The following is a 23,543-nucleotide window of genomic DNA, read 5'->3' on the forward strand; positions in this document are numbered from 1 at the left end:
TTACCAAGTCTGGGGTGGTGGTGGGAGGGGGAACCCAGGCGAGTAGGGCCTGGCAGAGTTAGCAGTGTTCAGAGCGCAATTAAGTGTTTGGACGGTTCTGTGCCGTGTGCTCTAATTTATTGATACGTTCCGGGGATTGCTCCGCAGCCGGGTGAGCAGCGTGGGGGCGGGGGGGGGGGGAGGCCTGGGGCGGTGCGCGCAGGGGAGCCCGAGGCAGGCCGCGGGGTCTGGGGCTTGGCCCCACCGCGCGCCGGTGTTGAGCGCAGCGCTTAGCGGAGGCCACACCTGCACCTCATTTGCTTCTGAGCGGCGCCATGACCCGCCTGCTGATGGGGCGCCTTCCCTTTCGTCCTCGGGATTATGACAAGTTATTAATTGCCACCATTAGCCGCAGCAGCCTGCCCGAGATCTCTGCTGCTCTCTGGAGGTGAGAAACTGCGCGTCTGAATGCGGAGGGAAGAGGCTCCGAGCGGCGCGGGGCAAACTGAGCAACAATCTGCCCAAAAGGGATTGTGAGATGGTGAATAATTTATTAGAAAACATTTTTCTTTGTCCTTCCCACAGACCCACAAATCCTCCCCAAGCGCTCTTTACCAGCCTTGCAGATAATGTACTTACACATCTCAGAGCCTGCTAAATAGACTGAAGAGGCCATCGGGTTCACCCTCCACACTGCGGCTGCCAGGACCGCGCACACCCAACGCGCGGCCTCTGCCAAGGGCCGGCTGATGGAGGTGAGGTAATTAGATGCGTTTGCAGAGGCAGATATGAAAAGCTGGTGGATGCATGGCCGCCCCACCTCCTTCCAGCTCCTGCTTCCCATACAGAACAGGTATATCCTCCCACACACAACTCCACAATTTCATTCCTTACTACAAGTATTTATTGAGTTTCTACTATAATTGAGAGTCGCTCTGTCCCTGGCACCTTCTGGATAAAAGGAAGGCCACACCATCTTCACAGCCATACATGTACTCCTTTGACAGAACTGTGAGCCTATGGTACTGGGGATGTAAAGAGGAAAGACTCAGGCCCTGTGCTCAAATTGCTGGAAGCCTGTGTTCATGCAGTGACACTAGGGCAGGCGGAGTGAGATATTGTAAGCTCTCCATTCCCAGAGATCTTCATGAGGAGGAGAAATAGTCCTATCTCCTCAGAGGTTTTAGAACAACACAGTTTGAAATCAGGCCAAGCATATGTAAAAGAAGTATCTTCTCAGTCACAGTTTTTACGATACCATGATCTTTTCCACCTTAAAATGATGCTCTGAGATCTGTCTTTCTAGGGATTTGGTGGATCAATTAAATCATTCAACAAACTTTAGGTAAGCGCTTACTACATGCCATGCCTCATGCTGGTCTCTGGGGATCCAGTGGTAGATGGGTGTGTTACCTGACATCCTGGAGGACTGCTCAGATTCTGAAGAGACAGCACCAAGCCTGCAGGTGCCTGCAGATGAGACTGGCTGCCTCCATTGTGTAAGTTTGAATGTGCTTTAATGACAAGCATGACAAGTGTTCTGATCCTCCTGCAGTTACTGACAGCCCCCATCTAATGGGCAAATTATATATCAAATATAGGAGTACACACACAGAGTAGAAGACTAACATGTCAAAAGGGGATATAATCTGTGAAAGACCCATTAATCCACCTATTTATTTGACCAACACATTTTGAGTACCAACATGAGTCAGACCCCATGCCTGGTGCCAGGCATCTCACACCAACCAGCCATGGCTTTGTGGAGGCACACAGACCAGTGTGGGATATGGTCTAGTGTGTAAAAAATTATAATTCTGTGGAAAATACTGAGAAAAGGTATCAGGCGTTCTTGAGGAAGAGCAGAAGAAACAAGTGGTTCAGGCTTGGGAAGGTGCACGAGGGTGTATAGATCAGAGAAGTTTCCTCAAGGCAGCAATGTGCTAGTTGGGTTTTGAAGAATGAGTGGGCCTCACTGAAAGAATGCAAGAGAGAGGAAGATGGGGAAAGGAAGATGAGAAAAATATGGTAAGCAATATACTTAAGCTATACTTCACTAAGCAAAGAGTATTGGTTAATTGGAATCATACATTTATCCATCCATTCATTCAAAGAACAGTGAAGCCTACTATGTTGTTATGGACTGAATGTCCCCCTAAAATTCATATGTTGAAGCCTTAACCGCTGTGTGGGTGTATTTAGAGTAAGGAAGTAATTAAGGTTAAAAGAGATCAGCAGGGTAGGGCCTTGATCTGATAGGATTAATATCCTTTTAAGAGACACCAGAGTGCACATACGCACACGTGCTCGCACACGCGCGCGCAGGTACGCTCTCTCTCTCTCTCTCTCTCTCTCTCTCTCTCTCTCCAGGCACAGGCATCAAGGAAAGGCTATGTGAGAAGACAACTGTCTGCACACCAGGAAGAGAGCTCTCACCAGAAATTGACCACGTTAGCACCTTGATCTTGGACTTCTAGCTTCCAGAACCATGAGAAAATTAATTTCTGTCATTTAAGTTATCCAGTCTATGGTATTTTGTTATTGCAGCCCAAGTACATGGGCTAATATTACAAGCTTCTAGCACTGTACCAAGAACGAAGTAATCAAAGATAAATAAGACCATTTATTTCCCACAAATGCTCAGGGCTATGTAGGAGAAACTGACCAACAGACAAACAATAACCAAAGTAAATATTCTGGTGGATTACTTGATCACCTGTTTGAAATCATCATGATTTATTTTCTTAAGTGAACAACAATTTTATCTGCTCTTAAACACATTTCAGTATGATTGAAGAATTCAATGGAGCCATTAATACTATTTACCAATATTTGAATTTCTTTTCACTCTAGGCAAATTCACAAAAAGTTAACTGGGTCTATATAATTTGCTTTAAAAACTGAATTGTGATCAAAAGTGATAGGTATCACTTGCAGGCAGAAACCTTTAAAAGCCATGAGTGATTTTGCCAAGTTTCCTTCTCCTGGATAGATAGCAACCATCAACATCCCACGTGTGGGAGGCTCTATCAGCCCACATCTCCATGTAAGACCATTAGGAGCAGAAGACCTATGAAGAACAGGCAGTGTGAATAAGAAATAAACATTTTTTGTTTTAAGGCACTGACAGTTGACATTTATTTGTTACTATAGCACAATCTAGCCTAGTATGATTAATATATGAAAGAAGAGGTTACTCGCGTTCTGACTTTGGTAGACATTCTGGAATATTGGTTTTGCCACTTGTAGCCCTAAGAGTAACATACTGTACAGGGGTCAAGAGACTGGACTTCCATTTTCTGCTTGGCCTGGGAGTCCCATTTATCCACCATCGGTTATAAAATACATTAGCAGATTTCCTCACAAGCAATAAGAAGTTAGAATTTTACTTGCTCATCTACCCTTTCAGTGTTACATGCTTCATCTCTCATAAAAGATCTGTTAGCAAAGAAGCCTGTGTGTGAAGCTGTGTACTTGAGAGATACAAACTGCACATGGATATGGTTTTCCAGTCTTTCAGAGGGTTTTGCCCTTTCATGTCCTGTTCATTAGCCCAAGAGCAGAAGGCTCTGGAATTGAGTGTCTGGTTTTAAATTCTGTTCCATCACTTACTAGATATGTAGTGTTGCACATGTTACTTAATCTCTTTAAGCCTCAGTTTCCTCATCTGGAAAATGTGCATACTAATAGTACTACCTCATGGGAATGTTTGTGCGTTATGAGATCATGCACATAGAGCTCAAAAAATAGTAATAATTATTATTTCTGGTGTTATCATTACTTTTCACCATCAAGATAGTCTTTTTTTTCCCATCAAGATAGTCTTAAAACCAAATGCCAAGAGTCCTTATCACAAAGCCATGACTATTGTTAGAGAGCTTACTTAAGGGTCAGCTGGAAGACAAGGGTCTGGAATAAATGATCTTCCAGCTCATGCCCAAGGTTTGCAATCCTTCAGCAGCACACAGTACCTTACTGGAATTAAAACATCTCCTCGGAAAGGTTCTACCCCAATGGGAATCCTGCCAAGGGAGGACCCAAGTTAAAGCTGGTGTGGATGCTGGCATGCTGCTTTCAAGAGTTCTGGAAACTAGCTTTCTTGCAAGTCTTCTCTTTTGGTTATTTAGCAACTCCCTTTGGAGAAAGATTATCTCCTTTTTGAAAGTAACCTGACCACCTGTCAAAACTGGACTTGTGTGAGGAATTGAAAGGCTAACTCTTGGCAGTCTGGCTAGGCTCTCGTTTCAGTAATTACACTGGCAGTGGCTGCATTACTCAGCATGAACTTGGCTTCCAGTCTCAACCATCTTCTGAGTCTCTGATGATGTGACTAAAAGAGCGTCTGGATCTGCCCCAGACTGTCAAAGAAGTAGGAACGGTGACTGACATAGAAGTACTATGATAATCACTTATAATTATGAAAATGAGTTTCTATTTGAGGAAAAGTGGCAACCAAAAAAAGAAAAAAAATTAAAGAGTACTAAACATTCTGCTCTAATTTCTGCCTTTTTAAAAAGGATTTTATTTATTTGAGAGGGAGAGGGAGACACACAGAGAGAGTGCACACAAGCCAGGGGAGGGAGAAGCAGACTCCCCACTGAGCATGGAGCCTGACATGGGTCTGGATCCCAAGACCTTGGAATCATGATTTGAGCTGAAGGCAGACACCTAAGTGACTGAGCCACCTAGGTGCCCCTCTAATTTCCTTCTGTCACTAATATGGAATATTCTTTAATCCTGGGCTTTTTAAAAATATATATATTTGATAAACTTCTAAATGATGTTTACCAAGTGCCAGGCCACATGCAGTGGACATGTGACTATACAATGATTCGTACAGCCTTGACTTTCTCTGCAAGGAGCTCTTAGTCATCTCATCATTCAACAGTCCATTCCTTCAACTCATTCACTGGCATCCATTTTGTGCCAGGCACTGTGTTGTACTGGGTGTACAGTGGTGAACACAATAGAAAGCCCCCTGCTTTCGTGGAGCTTAGACTTTAGTGGCAAGTTTTGAAGAAGTAAGCACAAAAAAATATACAGTAATGAGCTGTTTTTATGTCAGCAAAGGAGACAAAGGGAGCATCGCCATGCACATGGTGGACATTTGAGAGCAGCATATAAACAAATACTGACAATGCAGTAGGAAAGGGACACATGCAAAGGGCTTTCAGAGCACAAATGTCAGTGTTCTTGTCTGTTTTGACTACAGGCCAGACTGAGGATGGGGAGATGTGCATACAGGAGCCCAGATATGGAGGAATGATAAAAACCAACACACATACATTTTGGAAGTATTTTCTCAGAATACAAACCATCAGGGATCTAAAAGCCTGACTTAGGGAAAATTTCATTTTATAGTGTTTCTGTAACTGTATAGAAACACAAGAGTCGTTTTACAGATCATTTATTCTACAAATACTAAACTATTTTATAGCATGATACTCATCATTGAAGCAAGCAATTAACAGATCTCGCCTCCTGCAAGCTCTCTCTGACTGCTCCACACCACTCACCTACACATTCCTGTAAGTTTTCTGTGATTCTTCTCTAAACTCCATAACCCCTTCTGTATGCTATTATTATATCATTTTCCATACTTTTGTAAACCACTGATTCATTTTGTCTTTATTGTTTTTTAGACTATGAACATCTTGAAGGCAGAGACTGTCTTGATTTGTCTCTGTATGCTCAAGGCCTAGCTGTATTAATTTGAATTTCCTCAGAAGCAGACTCTAAGGCAAGCATTGAAGTGTAAGTCATTTATTTGGGAGAGATCCCAGAGAACAGTGGGAACTGAGGAGGGGAAACAGCAGAGGGGAAGAAGCCAATAAGAAATATGTTATCAAGCAGGTTACTAGGCCCTCTGGAGAACTAGAGAGACACTGTAGAATATGTCCCAGTGTTGTCCCACTAAGGGTTAGAGGAGCTGGGGCATTTATCCACCACCACCCCAATCTATTGTTGATCGAGCACTGCTCCCAGGGGCATGCGCTCTCCAGCATTTCTGACTTGCTTTCCTCACAGGTCAAGCCCTCAGACAGTGTCACCTGTGCTTACTGTAAGCAACCTTTAGAACATGGAGATGAATATTAAGGGATGTGGGTGGGGCATAACATCTGTTGGACTAGTTCAGAGCCTGGCACCCAATGGCTGCTTGGTAGGCTTTGGTGACTCAATATAACAGACAAGCAGCACACACTGTAAAGGAGTAGAAATTTAGTGTGAGCTCTATGGGCAAACCTCATGTTATTGACATGGCCATCAAGCAAAAAGTGAAGTTATTAGGTTTGGAGGCAGCTTGAGTACATTTGTGGGGGATGCTTGTTTCTGCAGCAGTCATGAAGAGAATTGGTAGGAAGAGTAGTGTTATTTTAATCCCTCCTTTCTCCTTTGCCTAGTTCACATGTAACCATATCTCCTGTTAGTGGAGTGAATCCATCTGTGTTTTCTCATTGGCAGATGTTGGGGGCTCGATTAATAGCACTTGCTAATATGTTGTTATTTTCTGAAAGGATGTGAATTATAGCAGGTGCTATTTATGAATGACATTTAGGAGCAATGCATCCAATTAGTTTGTTATCCTACACACGGTCAGATGAGGTCTCTTTAATTGACCTTCCAGAGCAAAGATGGCCAGCCTCCTTAACCCTCCCTCATATTTCTACAGGTCCCTCTAGTTGTCCTTCCTGTTTAAAAGTGACAGTGATGATACCAACCCAGGATTTCACCTGAATTGGAGTTTCTTATGGCACAGTTTACATGAACAGCTCCACCCACAGCCTAAGTCAATAAAAAAACTACTCCATATACCTTATAACTTCAAGAAATATTACTTCAGGAAAATAACACAGTAATTCCCACATGTGTATTCATTCTTGCTTATTCATTCATTCCTGAGACTAACCTTGGGGCAGCAGAATATAGTGGATAAGAGGACAGTATCTAGCACTAGACTGCCTAGGTTCTGTGCTTCCATTTCCTCATCTGTAAAATTGAGCTGATAACAGTTCCCATCTCATAGTGTTGTAATGACGATTAAAGGAATTAATAAATGTAAAGCTCATAAAAACAATTCCTAGCTCTTTGAAGAGTTCCCAGGACTATGCTAGATACTGAATAACTAAAGAATTATTTATTGGGATCCCTGGGTGGCGCAGCGGTTTGGCGCCTGCCTTTGGCCCAGGGCGCGATCCTGGAGACCCGGGATCGAATCCCACATCAGGCTCCCGGTGCATGGGGCCTGCTTCTCCCTCTGCCTATGTCTCTGTCTCTGTCTCTGTCTCTCTCTCTCTGTCTCTGTGTGTGTGACTATGATAAATAAATAAAAATTAAAAAAAAGAATGATTTATTCATTTGTTCAACGAATATTTATTGAGTACCAATTCTGTTCTGGTCACTGGGCCAGGTGTAGGAATACCACAGTGAACAAAATAAACCGTTTGTTTACCAATCCTTATAGAGTTTACATCATACCTGGAAGCATAGATGGTGATAACGGAAAAAAACCCCGACTGACAAAGTAAGGGTTAGGAGAGACATCCTGAAAATAACTATGCTAAGACCTGGGGTCTGATAGAAACCAAACAAAGAGTGTTCCAGGTGGGGATTGTGGGTGCCATGTTCTGGAGGTGAGAGATGGCATCACAGAAACAGAGTGGCTCACTGTGGCTATGATATGGAGGGGAGGGATGGGGAGCTGGAGCCTGGAGAGGAAGGCAAGGAGGTAGGTTATGAAGGGCCCATTGGCATTGTTAAAGTGCTGCCCTCTCTGCTTGGAATAAATGGAGGGAGGGAGTAAACACCGTGTTTACTTGTTTACCACTCTTTTGACACCTCTCCTACATGGCCTTACATAATAATTTTTTTACAGTGTAAAGTGCATATATACTTTCACTCAATCACATTATGAATTCCTTGAAGGCAAGAACCATGAGTCTTCTAATTCCTTGAATCCTCCCTAACTGTTGCTAATCTTCTTAGGAATTAGGCCCCCAACTAGCCATCTCTTAGCACATCTTATATAATTTCAGTTTCAGTGTTATTCTCTTTGGTTTGAGGAGCAGGTCTCCATCACCGTGGAGGACCCCAACACCATGCCTTGCTCTTGTCAGACCTTCCCACCACTTTGGACTCAACTCCTCCCTCAACCTACTACCCTGAGGTTTCAGTTAAAGCCTCCCAGTGCTCTTTAACTCTTTCCCCGGGACTCCTGGTCCTAATATCCTGCCATCATTCCCTGAAGTAATTTTGTTATCCCTCACCAGATCTTCCCTCCCACTCTAAGGCAAATGACTTGTCTAGACAAACTGTTGTAATTTTAACCCTTCAGAATGTAGTGGAATAGTAATGTTTGTGGAGTCACACAGATCTGAGCCTGAATCCCACCTCCTACCTGTGAGGTCTTAAGCAAGTTATTTAATCTTTCTGGGCTTTGTTTCTCTCATCTGTAAAATGGGCCTTATAATACCTACTGCAGGGTTGCTGCTGTGAGATTAAATAATAGTTATATAACTCAGATGTTCATTAATGTTGTACCTGTGTTTCTGACAACAGATACAGCATGTCTAGTTCACAAGTCATAAGCTCTCCATGTCTGTACTTTATTTTTGTGGTAACTGATTCAGTTCCCAGAAATCTTGTGAGATAGTCAATTAGGGTCAATGAAAGGTAATTTCTTGGCACAAAGAGTTCCCTTTTCAAGATCTACCCTACACGTAAGTCATTCTTATTCTAAGCTGTTAAGACATTTTTCAAACTTACCTATAAAATGGTAATTCCAGACCTAAGAGACATATCAGCAGTGATCACTAAAAGAGAGCAAGTTATTTTGAAGTTGTTTTTCTCTAGAGCAACATGTGTACAGCATCCAGAACAATTAGATCCTGATTGCCAGGCCAAATTTCCATCAAGACACTGATGAGTTATAAACCCCTGGAGCTTTGCTCAAGTCACTGATGGAAACAGCAGCAGCATCCAAGCCCTTTGATGGAATCACAGCCTTGTAATTAGTATGAGTCCATTCATTATCATGGGCCTGGGTATGTGCATATGAGAGAAAAAAAAAGTGAGGGAAGAGGAAACAAATTAAAACACGTAAACTGAGAAAGGAAGAGAGATTGCAACCACTTAAAACTCACGGATATAATTACAGGAACTACTCAAGTTTGGGAAATGCAAACTGATTGCAGGGAGGCTTGATGTATAGAGTACTAACTGCAGGGCTACCTTAGGGAGAACTGTGAAATGCTTTGTGTCTGTCTTTCTGCCCCATTTCCATTTCTCTCTCTCTTGTTTCTGTGTTCTCATGACCTGGACACTTAAGCGTGAGGATGAGAGGGAACATGAATGAAGGGAAGGAAGGAGAGAAGGACAGGAAGAGAGGACCATCAACTCATGGAGCATGGACTCTAATATGTGCCCAGTGCTCTGCCAGCTGCTTCCCACTTGTTAGTACAGTGTCAGGAACACATGCATGGGCAGCAGGCAGCCTGCTTCAGAGTCCACCTTAGGCCTACTTGAGCAGAGGCTTGTTTCTTCATATAAAAAATAACATTGAGGTGATTGGGAGAGTGAAATTAGGTACAATATATGAAGCCCTTAGCATACAAAGTGGGGCTCTTATCCCCATTTTGTGGATGAGAACACTGGCAGCTGGGGACATTAAGTGGACAGTGGGCTCCACCAAAGTGGGGGCTATGCCCATGCTGGTTACTGCTGCACAGGCCCATGTAAGCCTTCATTAAATATCTGTGTTGAGGGGGAATTAAAATTCAACCTGACCAATCCAAGGCCAGTATCCTCTCCAGTACCATGTGCTCTCCCTAGACACTCCTTTGTCTTTGTGGGCAGACCTACAACAGTAGTTAAAAGCACAGACTTGGGAGCCAAACAGCCAGGATTCAAGTCCTTTGTGAACGAACTATTGACATATTTCTTGTACTCTTCATGTTTCCCAAGCCCCCATCCCTTTGATAGTCTCTTAGTCTTTTAAAATATCTCAGAACATTTTAAAGGGAACCAATCAAAAAGGATCATTTGGAGGCCAGAGCCTTAGAGAAAAGTCCCATTGCTGGAGACGAGAATACTGGCAACAGAAAAAAAAAACAAAAAAAAACAAAACACCCAGGGACATATAGTTAGGATGGTGTGTCTGGGGTTTGTTTTATGAGATGGAAACAGAAATAACAAAAAAAAAAAATTGGGGGATGGAGCTAATAATTACTGAGCAGCTATTTATATACTCACTGTGCTTGGTGTTCATATGTGGTATCTCATTTAATCCTCATAAAAGTTCTGGAAGGAAGATTCCCATTTTACAGGTAAGGAAACTGAGGGTCAGAAAAGTTAACCTATCTTGTTAAATGGCAAAGCAAGGCTGATTTCCAGGTTAGCCTATGTTGTTTCCATAACTATAGTATGCCTCTCTTTAAGGTCAAAGAAAATAAATATATTTGTCAGGCTTTTAAGTTTATAAAAAAGCTTCATCTTCTACTGGGTATCTACTAGAAAGTGATTTCTCTGTTTGGAAAGAGCATTCATGTTCATGTCCTGCTCTCTTTTCACCTAACCTCTTTTCAACACCATACACCAATCAATGTAGTCTGTAGGTCCCTGGGGTTTTTAGTTTATGATTAGGCCACAAATTTGTGACTATTTCCAAAAATAATTATTTGTGCTCAACATGAATTTTTGTAGCAGTTAGATAAATAAACATTTTTTTATATTTCAAAATATAATATTGATTCTGTTTCTAGTAACACAAAAGAGAAGTAGGTGAGAAGTCAGAGTGCTGGCTTAAAGATTGAACCCTGTAAAGTTTACAGGCAATCTACAGCGAAGCTAAACCTAACAGCCATGAAACAAAAAATAGCACAATCACTTTACAGGGGTTTTCCAGGCAACTCCGGAATTCAAGTGCCCAAGTTCAGCCCATGTAATAAAAGAGATTTTATGATGGTTTTCCAATAGAGGGAGAAGATGGAGAAAAGAACACTTGTATTATTGAACATCCTAAAACTAAAAGCCTCATGAGGAAAGTTTATTATGTGTGGAAAGTTTGCTTTAAGGAGAAAGTATACTAAACCATAAAACGAACAAAATCCCTCATCAACCCAGGCAGCTCTAAAAACATTATACATTGATTCATTGATTTATTCATTCGTTCATTCATTATTGCAACAAACCTTTATTGAGCACCTATTATGATGGCAAACAAATGCCCAGCACAGGGGATGTAAAGCTAACTAAGGCATGTTTCCTGCCCTTAAGAAAATCTTGTTATCTGAAGGGGGAACAAATATTTCAACAGTGATTTTTAAAAAAGATTTTATTTATTTATTCATGAGAGACAGAGAGAGAGGCAGAGACATAGGCAGAGGGAGAAGCAGGCTCCCCATGGGAGCCTGATGCGGCACTCAATCCCAGGACCCCAGGATCATGACCTGAGCCAAAGGCAGACGCTCAACCACTGGGTCACCCATGTGCCCCAATTTCAACAGTAATTATTCCACAATGTATTTGAGATCTTATAATAAGAGCAATAGTAGCTAGTGTTCATTGGGTGCTTACAAAGTACCATACTTGGTTTTAAGCACTTTCTGTGTTAACTCATTTACTGCTCACAACAGCCCTATGAAGTAAATACTGTTATTAACACCACTTTCCAGATGAGGATAGATAGGGTAAGAGACTTGATTAAGGTGAGACCTATGTAGAAAGGGCCATGAAAACATATTAGAGGGATCTGCTTAAGAGTAGAGAAGGTGCATGTGACCTGGATCTTAAGGAAGGACCAGGAATTCTGTGGACAGAGAAGTGGAATAGGAAAGCACATTTTTAACATGGGGAACAGTATGTGCCAAGACAGGAAGCAGCTCATGAGCATGATATAGGTGGGAAACTGAGAGAAGTTCTGTGGGTGAGTGTAGGACTCAAGGTGAATGGTAGTCAGAGATGCAGATTGTGAGGGGTTTTATGAATCATGATAAGGAGTTTGGGCAATATGGCACCAAATGAGGATTTTAAGCAAAGGATTCAAAATAACTGTGTAGTTAACTTTGGCAAAGAGTGTACCAGAAGGGAGAAGATTTGAAGTAGGGTAATTAATTAGGAGGCTAAACTAGTAATCCAGATGAGAGATGGTGACCTCAACTAAGCCAGTGATTGGAAGGATGACAACAGGGAAATTTGAAAGATTTATGAATAATGGATTCAAACTTCTGCAATTCTATTTCTGTTTATGGCACTAGGTAGGAAATATCAAGATACCAACCCTTTGATTGGTAGACCCTAAAGAAATTTGTGTAACAACTTTTTTGAGTGAATCTGGACTCATCCATTCATTTTTACCTAACAAACACTAGTACATATTTTGAAAGGGCTTTGTATGGTGCATAGTAGATGCTCAAAGTTACACATAGACACACACAGTATCAAAGTGATCTAATAATGTGGGGCAACCCTGACCTCAAAGATAAAAGTCATTTATTTAACAGTTTTCACTAATCTATAACGTAACATCTTAAATTGCAGAGTAAGAGTTAGTTGTGTTTAGATTTAAGAAAAGTGAGTCTTTCCTTGGTATAAAACATTATACCTCACTCTCTCATCATGTTTAATAAACTACCTATGCTATCCTTTTTTGTTGAGAGGGGAAATTGGGCAACAGAGAACCCAAGCTACCTGCCCAAAGCCACACGGCTAGATGACATAGGAAAAGTAAAATATTTATATAGCCATCATGTGTTCCCCTCTAATGCTGCTTCTCCTTCCACTTTAAAAGAAAGTTAGACAATTATGGAGAGAAAGAGACAGAAAGAACATTCTGCATAAAATAAAACATTAAAAAAATACAAATGTGGCCTAATTTAATTTCCAATACGTGTCTCCACCTTCAGCTTTGAAAAAAAAGGTTAAAATGCAATTCTCCAAAACGAAGTTATTCGATAGAGGAATATTAACCTCTTTGCCCCTTGTACTTTGACTCGTTTTATCTCCTTTTCATTTTTGTTTGTGGGTCTATTCATTTTGGTGAGGCCAGGCACGTTGCTAGGTAACGGGCCCATCGTGCGCCAGCATGTTAGTTTGTCTGCCTGGCCCCTGTGGCAGACTTCCCTAGCGCTAGCTGCCGGCAATGCAGTCTCTTACAAAAAGCATTTATCACCGAGCAGGCACCGTAATGGCCACTCAGTGGAGGGGAAATTGAGCTGACCCGAAGGCCAAAGCTGTTAGGGAGACTGGTGGGAAGGGTAAGAGGGTCACAACACCCTTTTCCCACCCACTTAGTGGCCAGTAAGCACTAGCACAGCCCAGCCACTGTTTTCACTAACATATCCTGAGGCTTTGCACCTGAAATAAATGTTTGCTTGACATTAACGATAAAAAAAAAAGAGGCAAAAAAATAAAATCGGTTTGCTCCAAGAACAATGAGCTATGTGATTTAAAGTTAGCCAAAGTTCCCTCAAGATTTGATTTTTGGTAGTTATGCTGGAGGGGAGATTTGAAGAGGAAATTGGGTGGTTCTAGATAATTAATATATTCTGATAGTGGTCATACAAATATTTATTTACCTAGCTCCTTGAATTTGAAAGTAGATAAATCTAATATCTGTGCTTTCCAGTCCCCCACCCAATAAATGGCACCAGTTTTATATGTATCAAATGCTGGTCATCGCCCAATTGACAAAATTTTCAAATTTATATTTCCTTCACTATTTATTTTTGCTTAGCATGAGATAAAGTTTAAAATTCCTGCAAACCAGGAATTTTTAAAAGTGTACTTATGTGCACTTTTGCAATGTTAAGTAACAATGCATATTTGGATGTGATTGTTTCCTGTACAATTTTATAGATTCTTTTGGAAACATTTATATTTCTTTGACTTTTTTCAAAATTTCTTTATGTGCATAGATAAAAACAAAGAAAAGTAGCATTACAAAAATAAATACATGAGTAAGGATGAAAATCATTATAAACAGTACAAATGTTATACACAAATCTTTGTGGAAATATTGGTTCCATTGTGGGAGAAAACAGAAAACAGAAATTCTTTCCCTAGACCATTTGTTTTTTTCAATCAACCATAGGCCATGTCATTTGTGTTAGAACTTGAAAATTATATGTAAAATTATATAAGGGGTTTTCAATGTCCTTGTGTGAAAAACTACTGCTCAGAGTTTCATTTTTAATTATCTTTATTATTAAACAATATGTTGTCTCCATATTCTTTTTGTGTGCAAACTCATTTTTCAAATAGGAATGTGTAACCACTGCTCAGAAATTCTCACTCTAAATGGATTAGCTATGTGATTTTAGTCAAATGGCTCCCTTTCTCTGAATCCTAGTTTCCCCACCTTAAGAGGAGAAGATAATATCTGCCCCAATTACCTTCCTGAGTAATCTGGAGCATTGGATGAGATGCTAGCTGTAAAACACCATATAGGTGTGAGACGGCAATTTTATTATTGAAAAAATTAAAATGTTTGGAGAAATGAAAGGATGAGAAGTAAGTTTTCAATAGCACTCAGTATTCTCTCATTGTGGATAGAATTAGGCTTTTTGCCTTGGTGAGATGCCAAAGTCAAAAGCCCATTAGGGCCACTGTGTTCTTTTTGACCAATTAGCCTCATTTTATACATAGACATGAGGAATTGCTGCAGCTTTTCATCAGAAATGGAACAGAGTTAAGAGTACAAAAAGGGCCCTGTTCTTCACTCCAGCTCCACTGCTTTCAAACAACAATATTTAACCAACAAAAGAAGAGACCAAGTCAATCTCAGTTTTAGTGATTCCCTTGAAAGTCATCAAATAAAAATGTGAACTTTAAAATTGATCAGGATTAATTTCACTGACACTGTATCATAACATATATCTCTTCAGAGACTCATTTGTTGGGCTGCAGATGCAAAGAAAGTAAGGAAAGAAATAAATCAGAATACAATAAGGCAATTAGACTTTTGCCATTGATAGAATACTAAAAATGTCTGATTTATCAAAGCATTAACAAACAGAAATAAACACAAGACTTATATTTTCTTACAAAATACCTAGAGAGAAAGATTAAAATAATAACCAACACCACATGTATCAATAAATTTAATTTATAAATACTGCTCCATTGCCAAAATATGCTCTTTCATTTGCTAATTTAAAGAGTGCAATAGCAAGGGATGATTTATCAATTCAAGTGCCACCCTGATGTGTAACTGCTGTTCTCATCTCTGTAGACATTCTCCTACCCAGATGAGAGAGTACTAGTGAATCTGAAGCACAGCTTAATAAGTAAAGTTATTTCGTCTTTACCTGCAGTCATTACCTTCACTCTGAAATTAAACATATTTCTAGTGTTTTTCTTCCTTATGATTTCAGTCCCAGGGTAGGTACAGTAAGAAAAATAATTACCTGGTGCCAGGCATTGTCCTAAGTGCTTACATACATTATTTCACTTAATCCTAACAATAGCCCTAGAAAGCATTATTGTTCTTTATCCATCCCCATTTCCAGATAAGAAAAGTGAGTCTGACAGAGGTATGGCAACCTGCTGTTCATAAATGTCAGAGGAAAGATTTCAAATCAGGACTGACCAACTCCAAAATATGTTCTCATAATAACCACAATGTAATTACTTCAAAACAAACATACACCTGAATGTCTTGAAAATCAAATTTCTTTCAAGACAAAATACAATGCTAATTACAGAAACTGTATAATTTAATACAGTCTAATACATGAAAAGTTAAATTTTGATCAAGGAATTTTAGTGGTGAAAGAACCTCAGGAGCCATCAAAATTAAACCTTCATTTCTCAAATGAAGATGCAGAGGTGAGACATTACGTTACCTAGGACATCTGAGGTTATTAAATGGACATAGGACTGGTGATTGTTCCAGCAAGTTAAGCAGCCATATAGTTGCCTCAAATAGTATGTTTACAATGTTGTCCAATACACAGCAATTCTTACACAAAAATGTCAGAGAAAAACAGCTGTTGCAAAATGAGGTAGCACTACATTAGAAGTCAGAGGGAATCACCTATTTCATTCCATACTGGCCTTCACATGCCAACCCTATGCCAGGCACTGGGTCACAGAGATGAAGGGCTCTCAGTATAGGCTTTGCACGATAATAAATGTCAAATGAATGCTTACGAATTTTTTAAAAAGATTTTATTTATTTGTTCATGAGTGACACACAGAGAGAGAGGCAGAGACTCAGGCAGAAGGAAAAGCAGGCTCCATGCAGAGAGCCTGATGTGGGACTCGATTCCGGGACTCCAGGATCACACCCTAGGCTGAACGCAGCGCTAAACCGCTGAACCATCCGGGCTGCCCAATGCTTATGAATTTTAAGTAATTTACTCAAATTTTAATTTTGAAGACCAAAAGAAAGCCTGAGGTTAAACTAAATAATTTATATGAACACTGGAGCAGATGTTTAATCCCTGAGTATGGCAACACTCAGCCTCATAGGTAAAAGGTGACTGTGTGAAGCCATTTTCCTCTTGGAGGTGAGGATGGAAGCAAAAATACTTAGATCAAAATGCTGCTTCCAAATACCAGTCTACCCAAGGAAATATTAAACCACCTTGTGATTCTGTCCCCAGTCATTTAAATAGGATTCCCTATACGACTTTCTTAATCAGACTAGGGGGGCCTCAGAAAATGATGAAATCATTCATATTATTGTATAAAAAGAGGTTCAAAGAATAGAAAATAAAATAATTCAACAAATCTAGAAGAGATGAAAAGAGGACTTATTCTATAAATAGCAATATATATAAGCTCAATCAGTTTAATCTCCTGGTGAGCAAATTTAGAGTTTCAGTGATTTGCCCAAGGTCACATGGTTTCATAGGGGTAGAGCCAGGGTTAGAACCAAGACCTCTTGACCTCAGTTCTGTGCTTTTTTCAGGGCCTTATATTGCTTGGACAAATATCAATGCACAGTTAACACACAAAAAAGAAAAGGTGTAGAAAAGTGGTATATTTACTTGATTATGTATATATACCAAGATGGAATAAAATCAATAGTACAACTTTGAGCTGATTTTGATAACAAAGCTACAAATTTTTCATTTCAAAGTTACTTTGAACATGTCAAAAATTTTTTTTGTAATATCCACATGAGACATGTAATAACAGTCATTTACTTGAACCTATAAGCATTAATGTTTAAGACATAAACTGTTTAGTGTACTATCTCTAGTATATAAATTTTCCTCCACACAATAGAATGCCCCAAAATTGTCATTAGCATGATAGGCTGTGCATTATAAATGCCCTCAAACTTTCAAAAACAAATTTTGTACTGTTTTAGTGAAAATAAAATGGACATGCAGCATATTTTATTAAAAGAGGTAAGACATATCAACAATGGTATACTGAGGAGTGGGGATGAACAGTGGGAATAGTCTACCCCAGCTGCAAGCATTATCTGTAGAGAATTTTAAAACTCGGACACATCGTAGTCTATTCCTCATTATCACCATGCACCAGCAATTCAGTTGGGGTTGAATTGTGCCCCTTCCCCCAAATCCATGTCCCTTGCAGAACCTCAGAATGTGAACCTATTTGGAAAGAGGGTTGTTGCAGATGTAATTAGTTAAAGGTGGGGCCTTAATCCAAAAACTAGTGCCCATATTTTCTTAATTGTGTCTTTATTTTTCAAATGAGGAAGAGGAAAAGAGACACAAAGGTATATACAGACAAGGAGAGAATACCATGGGATGATGGGCAGAGACTGGAGTAACATAAATACAAGCCAAGGAATACTTAGGATTGTCAGTATCTGCCTGAAGCTAAGAGACAGGTATGGAACATATTCTCCATGCCTCCAGAAGGAATCAACCCTACCAACACTTTTATTTCAGACTTCTAGCCTCCAAGACTGTGTGTGAGACAATATATTTCTCTTGTCTTAAGCAACCCGGTTTGTTATACTTTGTTATGACAATGCTAGGAAACAAATACAACAGCCACTCCCAAACCCTTCCCTCTTGGTATACCATTTAGTATTAATAATATAACATAATTACTAAAGTATATATTGTAGCTTATAATTAGTAGAATAATAGTCTAGAAGTAAAGAGAGACATACAAATACATATTTTTTAAAATTTATTGTTTACTGGAGTTCAATTTGCCAACATATAGCATATCACCCAGTGCTCATCCCGTCAAGTGCCCCCCTCAGTGTCCGTCACCCAGTCACCCCAACCCCCCACCCACCTCCCCTTCCACTATCCCTTGTTCGTTTCCCAGAGTTAGGAGTCTCTCATATTCTGTCACCCTCTCTAATATTTTCACTCTTTTCCCCTTTAATTCCTTTCACTATTTTTTATCTTCCCCAAATGAAAGAGACCATAGAATGTTTGTCCTTCTCCGATTGACTTACTCAGCATAATACCCTCCAGTTCCATCCACCTGGAAGCAAATGGTGGGTATTTGCCATTTCTAAAGGCTGAGTAATATTCCATTGTATACATAGACCACATCTTCTTTATCCATTCATCTTTCGATGGACACTGAGGCTCCTTCCACAGTTTGGCTATTGTGGACATTGCCGCTATAAACATCGGGGTGCAGGTGTTCCAGTGTTTCACTGCATCTGTATCTTTGGGGTAAATCCCCAGCAATGCAATTGCTGGGTCATAGGGCAGATCTATTTTTAACTCTTTGAGGAACCTCCACACAGTCTTCCAGAGTGGCTGCACCAGTTTGCATTCCCACCAACAGTGCAAGAGGGTTCCCCTTTCTCCACATCCTCTCCAACATTTGTGGTTTCCTGCCTTGTTAATTTTCCCCATTCTCACTGGTGTGAGGTGGTATCTCATTGTGGTTTTGATTTGTAACAAATACATATTTCAGTGCAGTAAGGTAGAAGTTGTAATGGAGATGTACACAGGCATCTATGGATCAAAAAGAAGGTGTGATTCAAAGCTTTTCTGAACATACAGGATGTGTTCAGGAAAAAGCAGATTAATCCAGTTTGACTGGAACAGATCCTTGTGTAAAGGAGAAAAAGGTGTGTGGGGGGTGAGGCTCTACTCATAGAAAGATTTTTAAAAAATAAAGACTTAAAAAAGTCTTTATATGCTCTGAACCCTCACTAGTTAAAGTATGTTTTGTGAACCAACAGAATTGGTGTTACTGGAAGCTTGTTAAAGAAGCAGAAATCATTCCGGGAAACACTGCTATAGTCCCTTACTACTCAAAGTACAGTCTTTGAGACTAGTAGTATCAGTATCACCTGGGGACTAATTAGAAACATGGACTCTCTGGCCCCACCCTGACCTACTGAATCAAAATCTGCATTCTAACAAGATGACCAGCTGATTCATTTGTCCACTGGTGTCGAGAAGCACTATCCTCGGAGATTATGCCTCTACCAGAGGAAGTAAATGGGTGAGAACCTGGCTGAGTGGGAAGTTGGGGCAGGGGTGATACACCAGGGCATTCTGAAGGAACAACATGAGCAAAGACACTGAGGAGTAACAGCAACAAAACAGCAAATGAGACTTACAGAGCTAGATCTTGTGCTAGGCACTTTATATGCACTTATCTTTTGATCTCCACATTCTGTGTTTTCATCATGCTCATCTTTCCATGACAGACAGAAGGTGTAGAAAGGGGAATAGATAGCTCAATGTCACCCAGCTAGTGAATCCAGCCAGAGGGTGGATTTGACCCTAGCATTTCTCAAGCATCTGACAAATACCCCAAACCTTTGTGTATTTGCATAGGAAATTCCCTCTGCCTGGACTACTCTTCTTTATCTGTTAAAATCTCATTCATTCTTGGGATGCCTGGGTAGGTAGCTCAGTTGGTTGAGTGTCCAACTCTTGATTTCAGCTCAGGTCACAATCTCAGGGTTGTGGGATCAAGCTCCACTTCTACCTCTGCGCTCCATGAGGAATTTGCGTGGGATTCTCTCCTTCCTTCTCCCTCTGCCCCTCCCTCCTGTGCGTGCATGGGCGCACGCGCTCTCTCTCAAATGAATAAGTATTTAATAAATCTTTTTTAAAAATCTCATTCATTCTTCCAGATCCAGCTCAAAAGTCACCTCCTCTGTGATCTTCTTGCCTGTTTCCCCAATCACAATTAATTTCACATTCCTTGGGTATCTCTAACATCTCTTTTATATCACAATGCTATCATTTGTCATGGTCTGCCTTAGTTGGTGCTTGTCCCTCCCCTCCTCATCCCCAAATTGAATGTGATGTTTTGGAGAGTGGAAGCATGTCTCAGTATTTTCAGTTTTCCCAGTGCCTAGTTGGGTGCTTGATACCTACTAGACATGAATATTTATTTGTTAAAGATGAACCTAGGGATGCCTGGGTGGCTCAGTGGTTAAGCATCTGCCTTTGGCAGTGATCCTGGAGTCCTGGGATCGAGTCCCGCATTGGGCTTCCTGCATGGAGCCTGCTTCTCCCTCTGCCTATGTCTCTGCCTCTGTGTGTGTCTCTCATGAATGAATAAATAAAATCTTAAAAAATATATATGAACCTGGATGTCAAGTCTGGCTGCATTTTTGACTAGCTATGTGAAATTCACAAAATCCCCAAACCTCTGTATCTATAAAATGGTGATGATGAAACCTACTCATAAGATGAAAAGAGACGAGCTATGTGAAAATGCCCAGCACAGTGCGGAGCACAAAATAAGTGCATCATAAATACCTTTTAAAGGAATAAAATACGTGAGTAAAGTGCCTTAGTGTAAAAGCAAACAGTAATAGTAAACAGTACCTCTTATTAAGTAAGTGCCAGACACTATTTAAGGTAGAACATACATATTAGCTCATCATTCTTCAAATACAACCTATTATTATCATATCCTCACTTTCCTTCAATAAGTAGTTAAACCAAGGCCGATACAGGTTAAGAAGTTTGCCTAAGATCTAGCGGAAAGCCAGATGGGGAACCTGATCCAAATGAATCCAAAACCTTAGCTTCCAGATTTAAAAAAAAGCATGACATTAAGTACTCCCAACCTGTGTACCATCCCATCCATATATCATACCACTATACTTTAACCTCCAGAAATAGTTATTTTATCAAATTTGTACCGATTCCTAAAAAAATCTGAGCACTTTTTAAATTTAACTCCTTAATACTAGGAAAATACAGCTGTCAACAGTCACATGCGATTTGGCTGTTCATCATGAAATACAAGCTGTGTCAAGGGGAAGTGTGTTGAAACTGTTTGTTGCTGTACAGCACCGTGTATGCAACTAAAACAGTCAGGAACAGGCTTCCTACGTTCATGGAGATGTTTACAGACTGGCAAGTTAATAGGAATAAAAGCTGTAACCAAAGTATGAGTGATATTCTTTTGATGTCAGCTACATGGAGTCCTTCCTGTTACAGTAGTTGGATTTTTTTAAGGAGATTGGATTATAAAATTGGAAAGTGCTTCTCTTTACTGTACACTGTTTCCACTTCTCAATTATAAGGGAAATGAATTTAGATGTTTAAAAAATCAAATTATTTATCTTAGTGTTCCCTGAAGTTTGCAAACTGCTGAGCAATGTGATGCTTTGCCCTGCATTCTCCTCATTGAGTCTATCTGGGTAAATTAATTACAAGACAATCCTTAGGAATTAAGTGTATTTTAAGTTCAGAGGCATCTGCTTAGAGACTTCTAATACCGCTAAATAGTCCCTTTGGAAATGCACTCGTTAGTATGAGTGGTATAATTTTCATTTCCGCTGGCACTATGGCATATGACTTCTTCAGTTTCAGCTACCCTCTGATTGACCTGTCAAGGGCATAAACCACTCTGAAGATGTTCCAGTACCATTTGTGCTTCTCTAGTAGGTATAGGAGACCATATTGATTTGTTCTATGTGAAGGAATAATTTAGAAGATTATTTTCTCTGGTTTTAATACAACACATTCTCTGAATAAACATACACACAGACACAGAATCTGAACTTATAATAAGCTTACTGGGCAATAGAACAAAACAAATAAACATTTTCTTAGATAACAGATATTCCGTAAGTCCCCAGGACATGAATTAGAAAAAAATCTATGGTATGATTAATCCATTATGTAAAATGGAAATGCATTTTTAAGTTGAATGCCAATAAGATGTTGGCAGGGGATTGGCAGGGGAGAGGGTACTTAGAACACAGAGAACTGAAAATTACATTTTGGATTTTTTTTCCCTCTTCTCTAAAATGGAATGTGGTGAGTTTTTAATATCACCTGATTTTTATGAAGCTACTGTGTTCCAGTTTGGAAAAATTCTGAATCGAGTGATTTTAGGAGGTCTGCTCTTTCCCAGGCTTGAAACAAAAAGCAAAGAATGGCCAACCAGCTATTATTCCCTCATTTATAAACAACATGGCACTGGGTGTCCTCCAGAAGAATGGGCATCCTCCACTCATCATCCATCCATCCCATCAACAAATCTAATTTCAATAGGTCAGGTATAGAGAAAAGAAGATATTAGTCCTTTGAATAAAATAGAGGCAAAAATTTGCTTTAAATAATAGAATTTTTAAACACACATAAAGCTTACACTCAGCTATCCCCAGAAGCATAGCTGACCCTCAGTAATATCACCAAATCAATCACTTCCGATGATGAAAATGATATAAAGGGACACTCACATAATGCCTTATTAGTGTTATAAGGTATATTCATACATTTTATATCATTTATTCCTTGCAACAAACCTCTGAAGAAGTCTACATATGATGTCTATTAAAATTATACAGGCTTTAGAGGCAGCTCAGGTGGCTCTGCGATCCTGGAGACCCAGGATCTAGTCTCACGTCAGGTGCCCTGAATGGAGCCTGCTTCTCCCTCTGCCTGTGTCTCTGCCTCTCTCTCTCTCTCTCTCTCTCTCTGAATCACATGAATAAATAAAATCTTAAAAAAAACAAAAAGAATATATAGACTTTGGAGTCCAGACAATTAGATTAAAATCTTGGCCCCTCAACATACTAGCTGGATCACCCTGGAAACTTGGTTAAACTTTCTGAAACTGCTCTCTCTGAGCTGGGACCTAGTTGGTGGTGACATAGCCAAATGCACCAAGAAGGTCAGAATCGTGGGTAAATACAGGACCCAGTATGGTGCCTCCCTCAGGAAAATGGTAAAGAAGATTGAAATTAGCCAGCACGCCAAGTACACCTGCTCCTTCTGTGGTAAAACCAAGATGAAAATGCGAGCTATGGGCATCTGGCATTGTGGCTCCTGCATGAAGACCATAGCCAGTGGCGCCTGGACCTACAACACCACTTCTGCCATCACAGTAAAGTCAGCCATCAGACTAAAGGAGTTGAAAGACCAGTAAAAGCTCCACCATTTGAAGCACTGCTAGCCTATAATAAATGGGTTAATTTATGTAATAAAATTACTTTGCCTTGTTGTTAAAAAAAAAAAAACCCTCTCTGAAACTGTAGTAGGAGTAAATAAGGTAATATACAAAAAGCATTTTCCCAGTTCATGCCTCATGGTATGCTCACAATAACTGGTAGTTGCTATAATTATTCCATGATTTCAATAACTTACTCTTTTCCAATCTAGAAATATATTTCCCAAAATGTATCTTAA

General features: G+C 40.1%; 1 protein-coding gene and 1 long non-coding RNA gene across 2 annotated transcripts; both read left to right on the top strand.

Annotated features, from left to right (window-relative positions):
• The first annotated feature begins 316 nt into the window (after window positions 1–316).
• Window positions 317–3,100, top strand: LOC140624824 (uncharacterized). The gene is made up of 2 exons (XR_012024260.1): window positions 317–1,478; window positions 2,350–3,100. It is a non-coding gene; the product is annotated as an uncharacterized lncRNA (long non-coding RNA).
• Window positions 3,101–18,864: 15,764 nt separating this feature from the next.
• On the top strand, window positions 18,865–23,283 carry LOC140624259 (large ribosomal subunit protein eL43-like). Its single transcript, XM_072811024.1, has 2 exons — window positions 18,865–18,902; window positions 22,986–23,283. Exons 1-2 carry the CDS (start codon window positions 18,865–18,867, stop codon window positions 23,281–23,283), a joined length of 336 nt encoding a protein of 111 aa, XP_072667125.1.
• Window positions 23,284–23,543: the final 260 nt, after the last annotated feature.

The sequence above is a fragment of the Canis lupus genome, chromosome 3, assembly GCF_048164855.1.
Source record: "Canis lupus baileyi chromosome 3, mCanLup2.hap1, whole genome shotgun sequence".
NCBI classification, from domain to species: domain Eukaryota; kingdom Metazoa; phylum Chordata; class Mammalia; order Carnivora; family Canidae; genus Canis; species Canis lupus.

Bases quoted from the DNA above. Each gene is read 5' to 3' on its own strand.
- LOC140624259 (XM_072811024.1), top strand. From the start codon at position 18,865: ATGGAGATGTACACAGGCATCTATGGATCAAAAAGAAG. The intron at 18,903-22,985 runs GTGTGATTCAAA...GCTCTCTCTGAG, and splicing joins ATCTATGGATCAAAAAGAAG to CTGGGACCTAGTTGGTGGTG.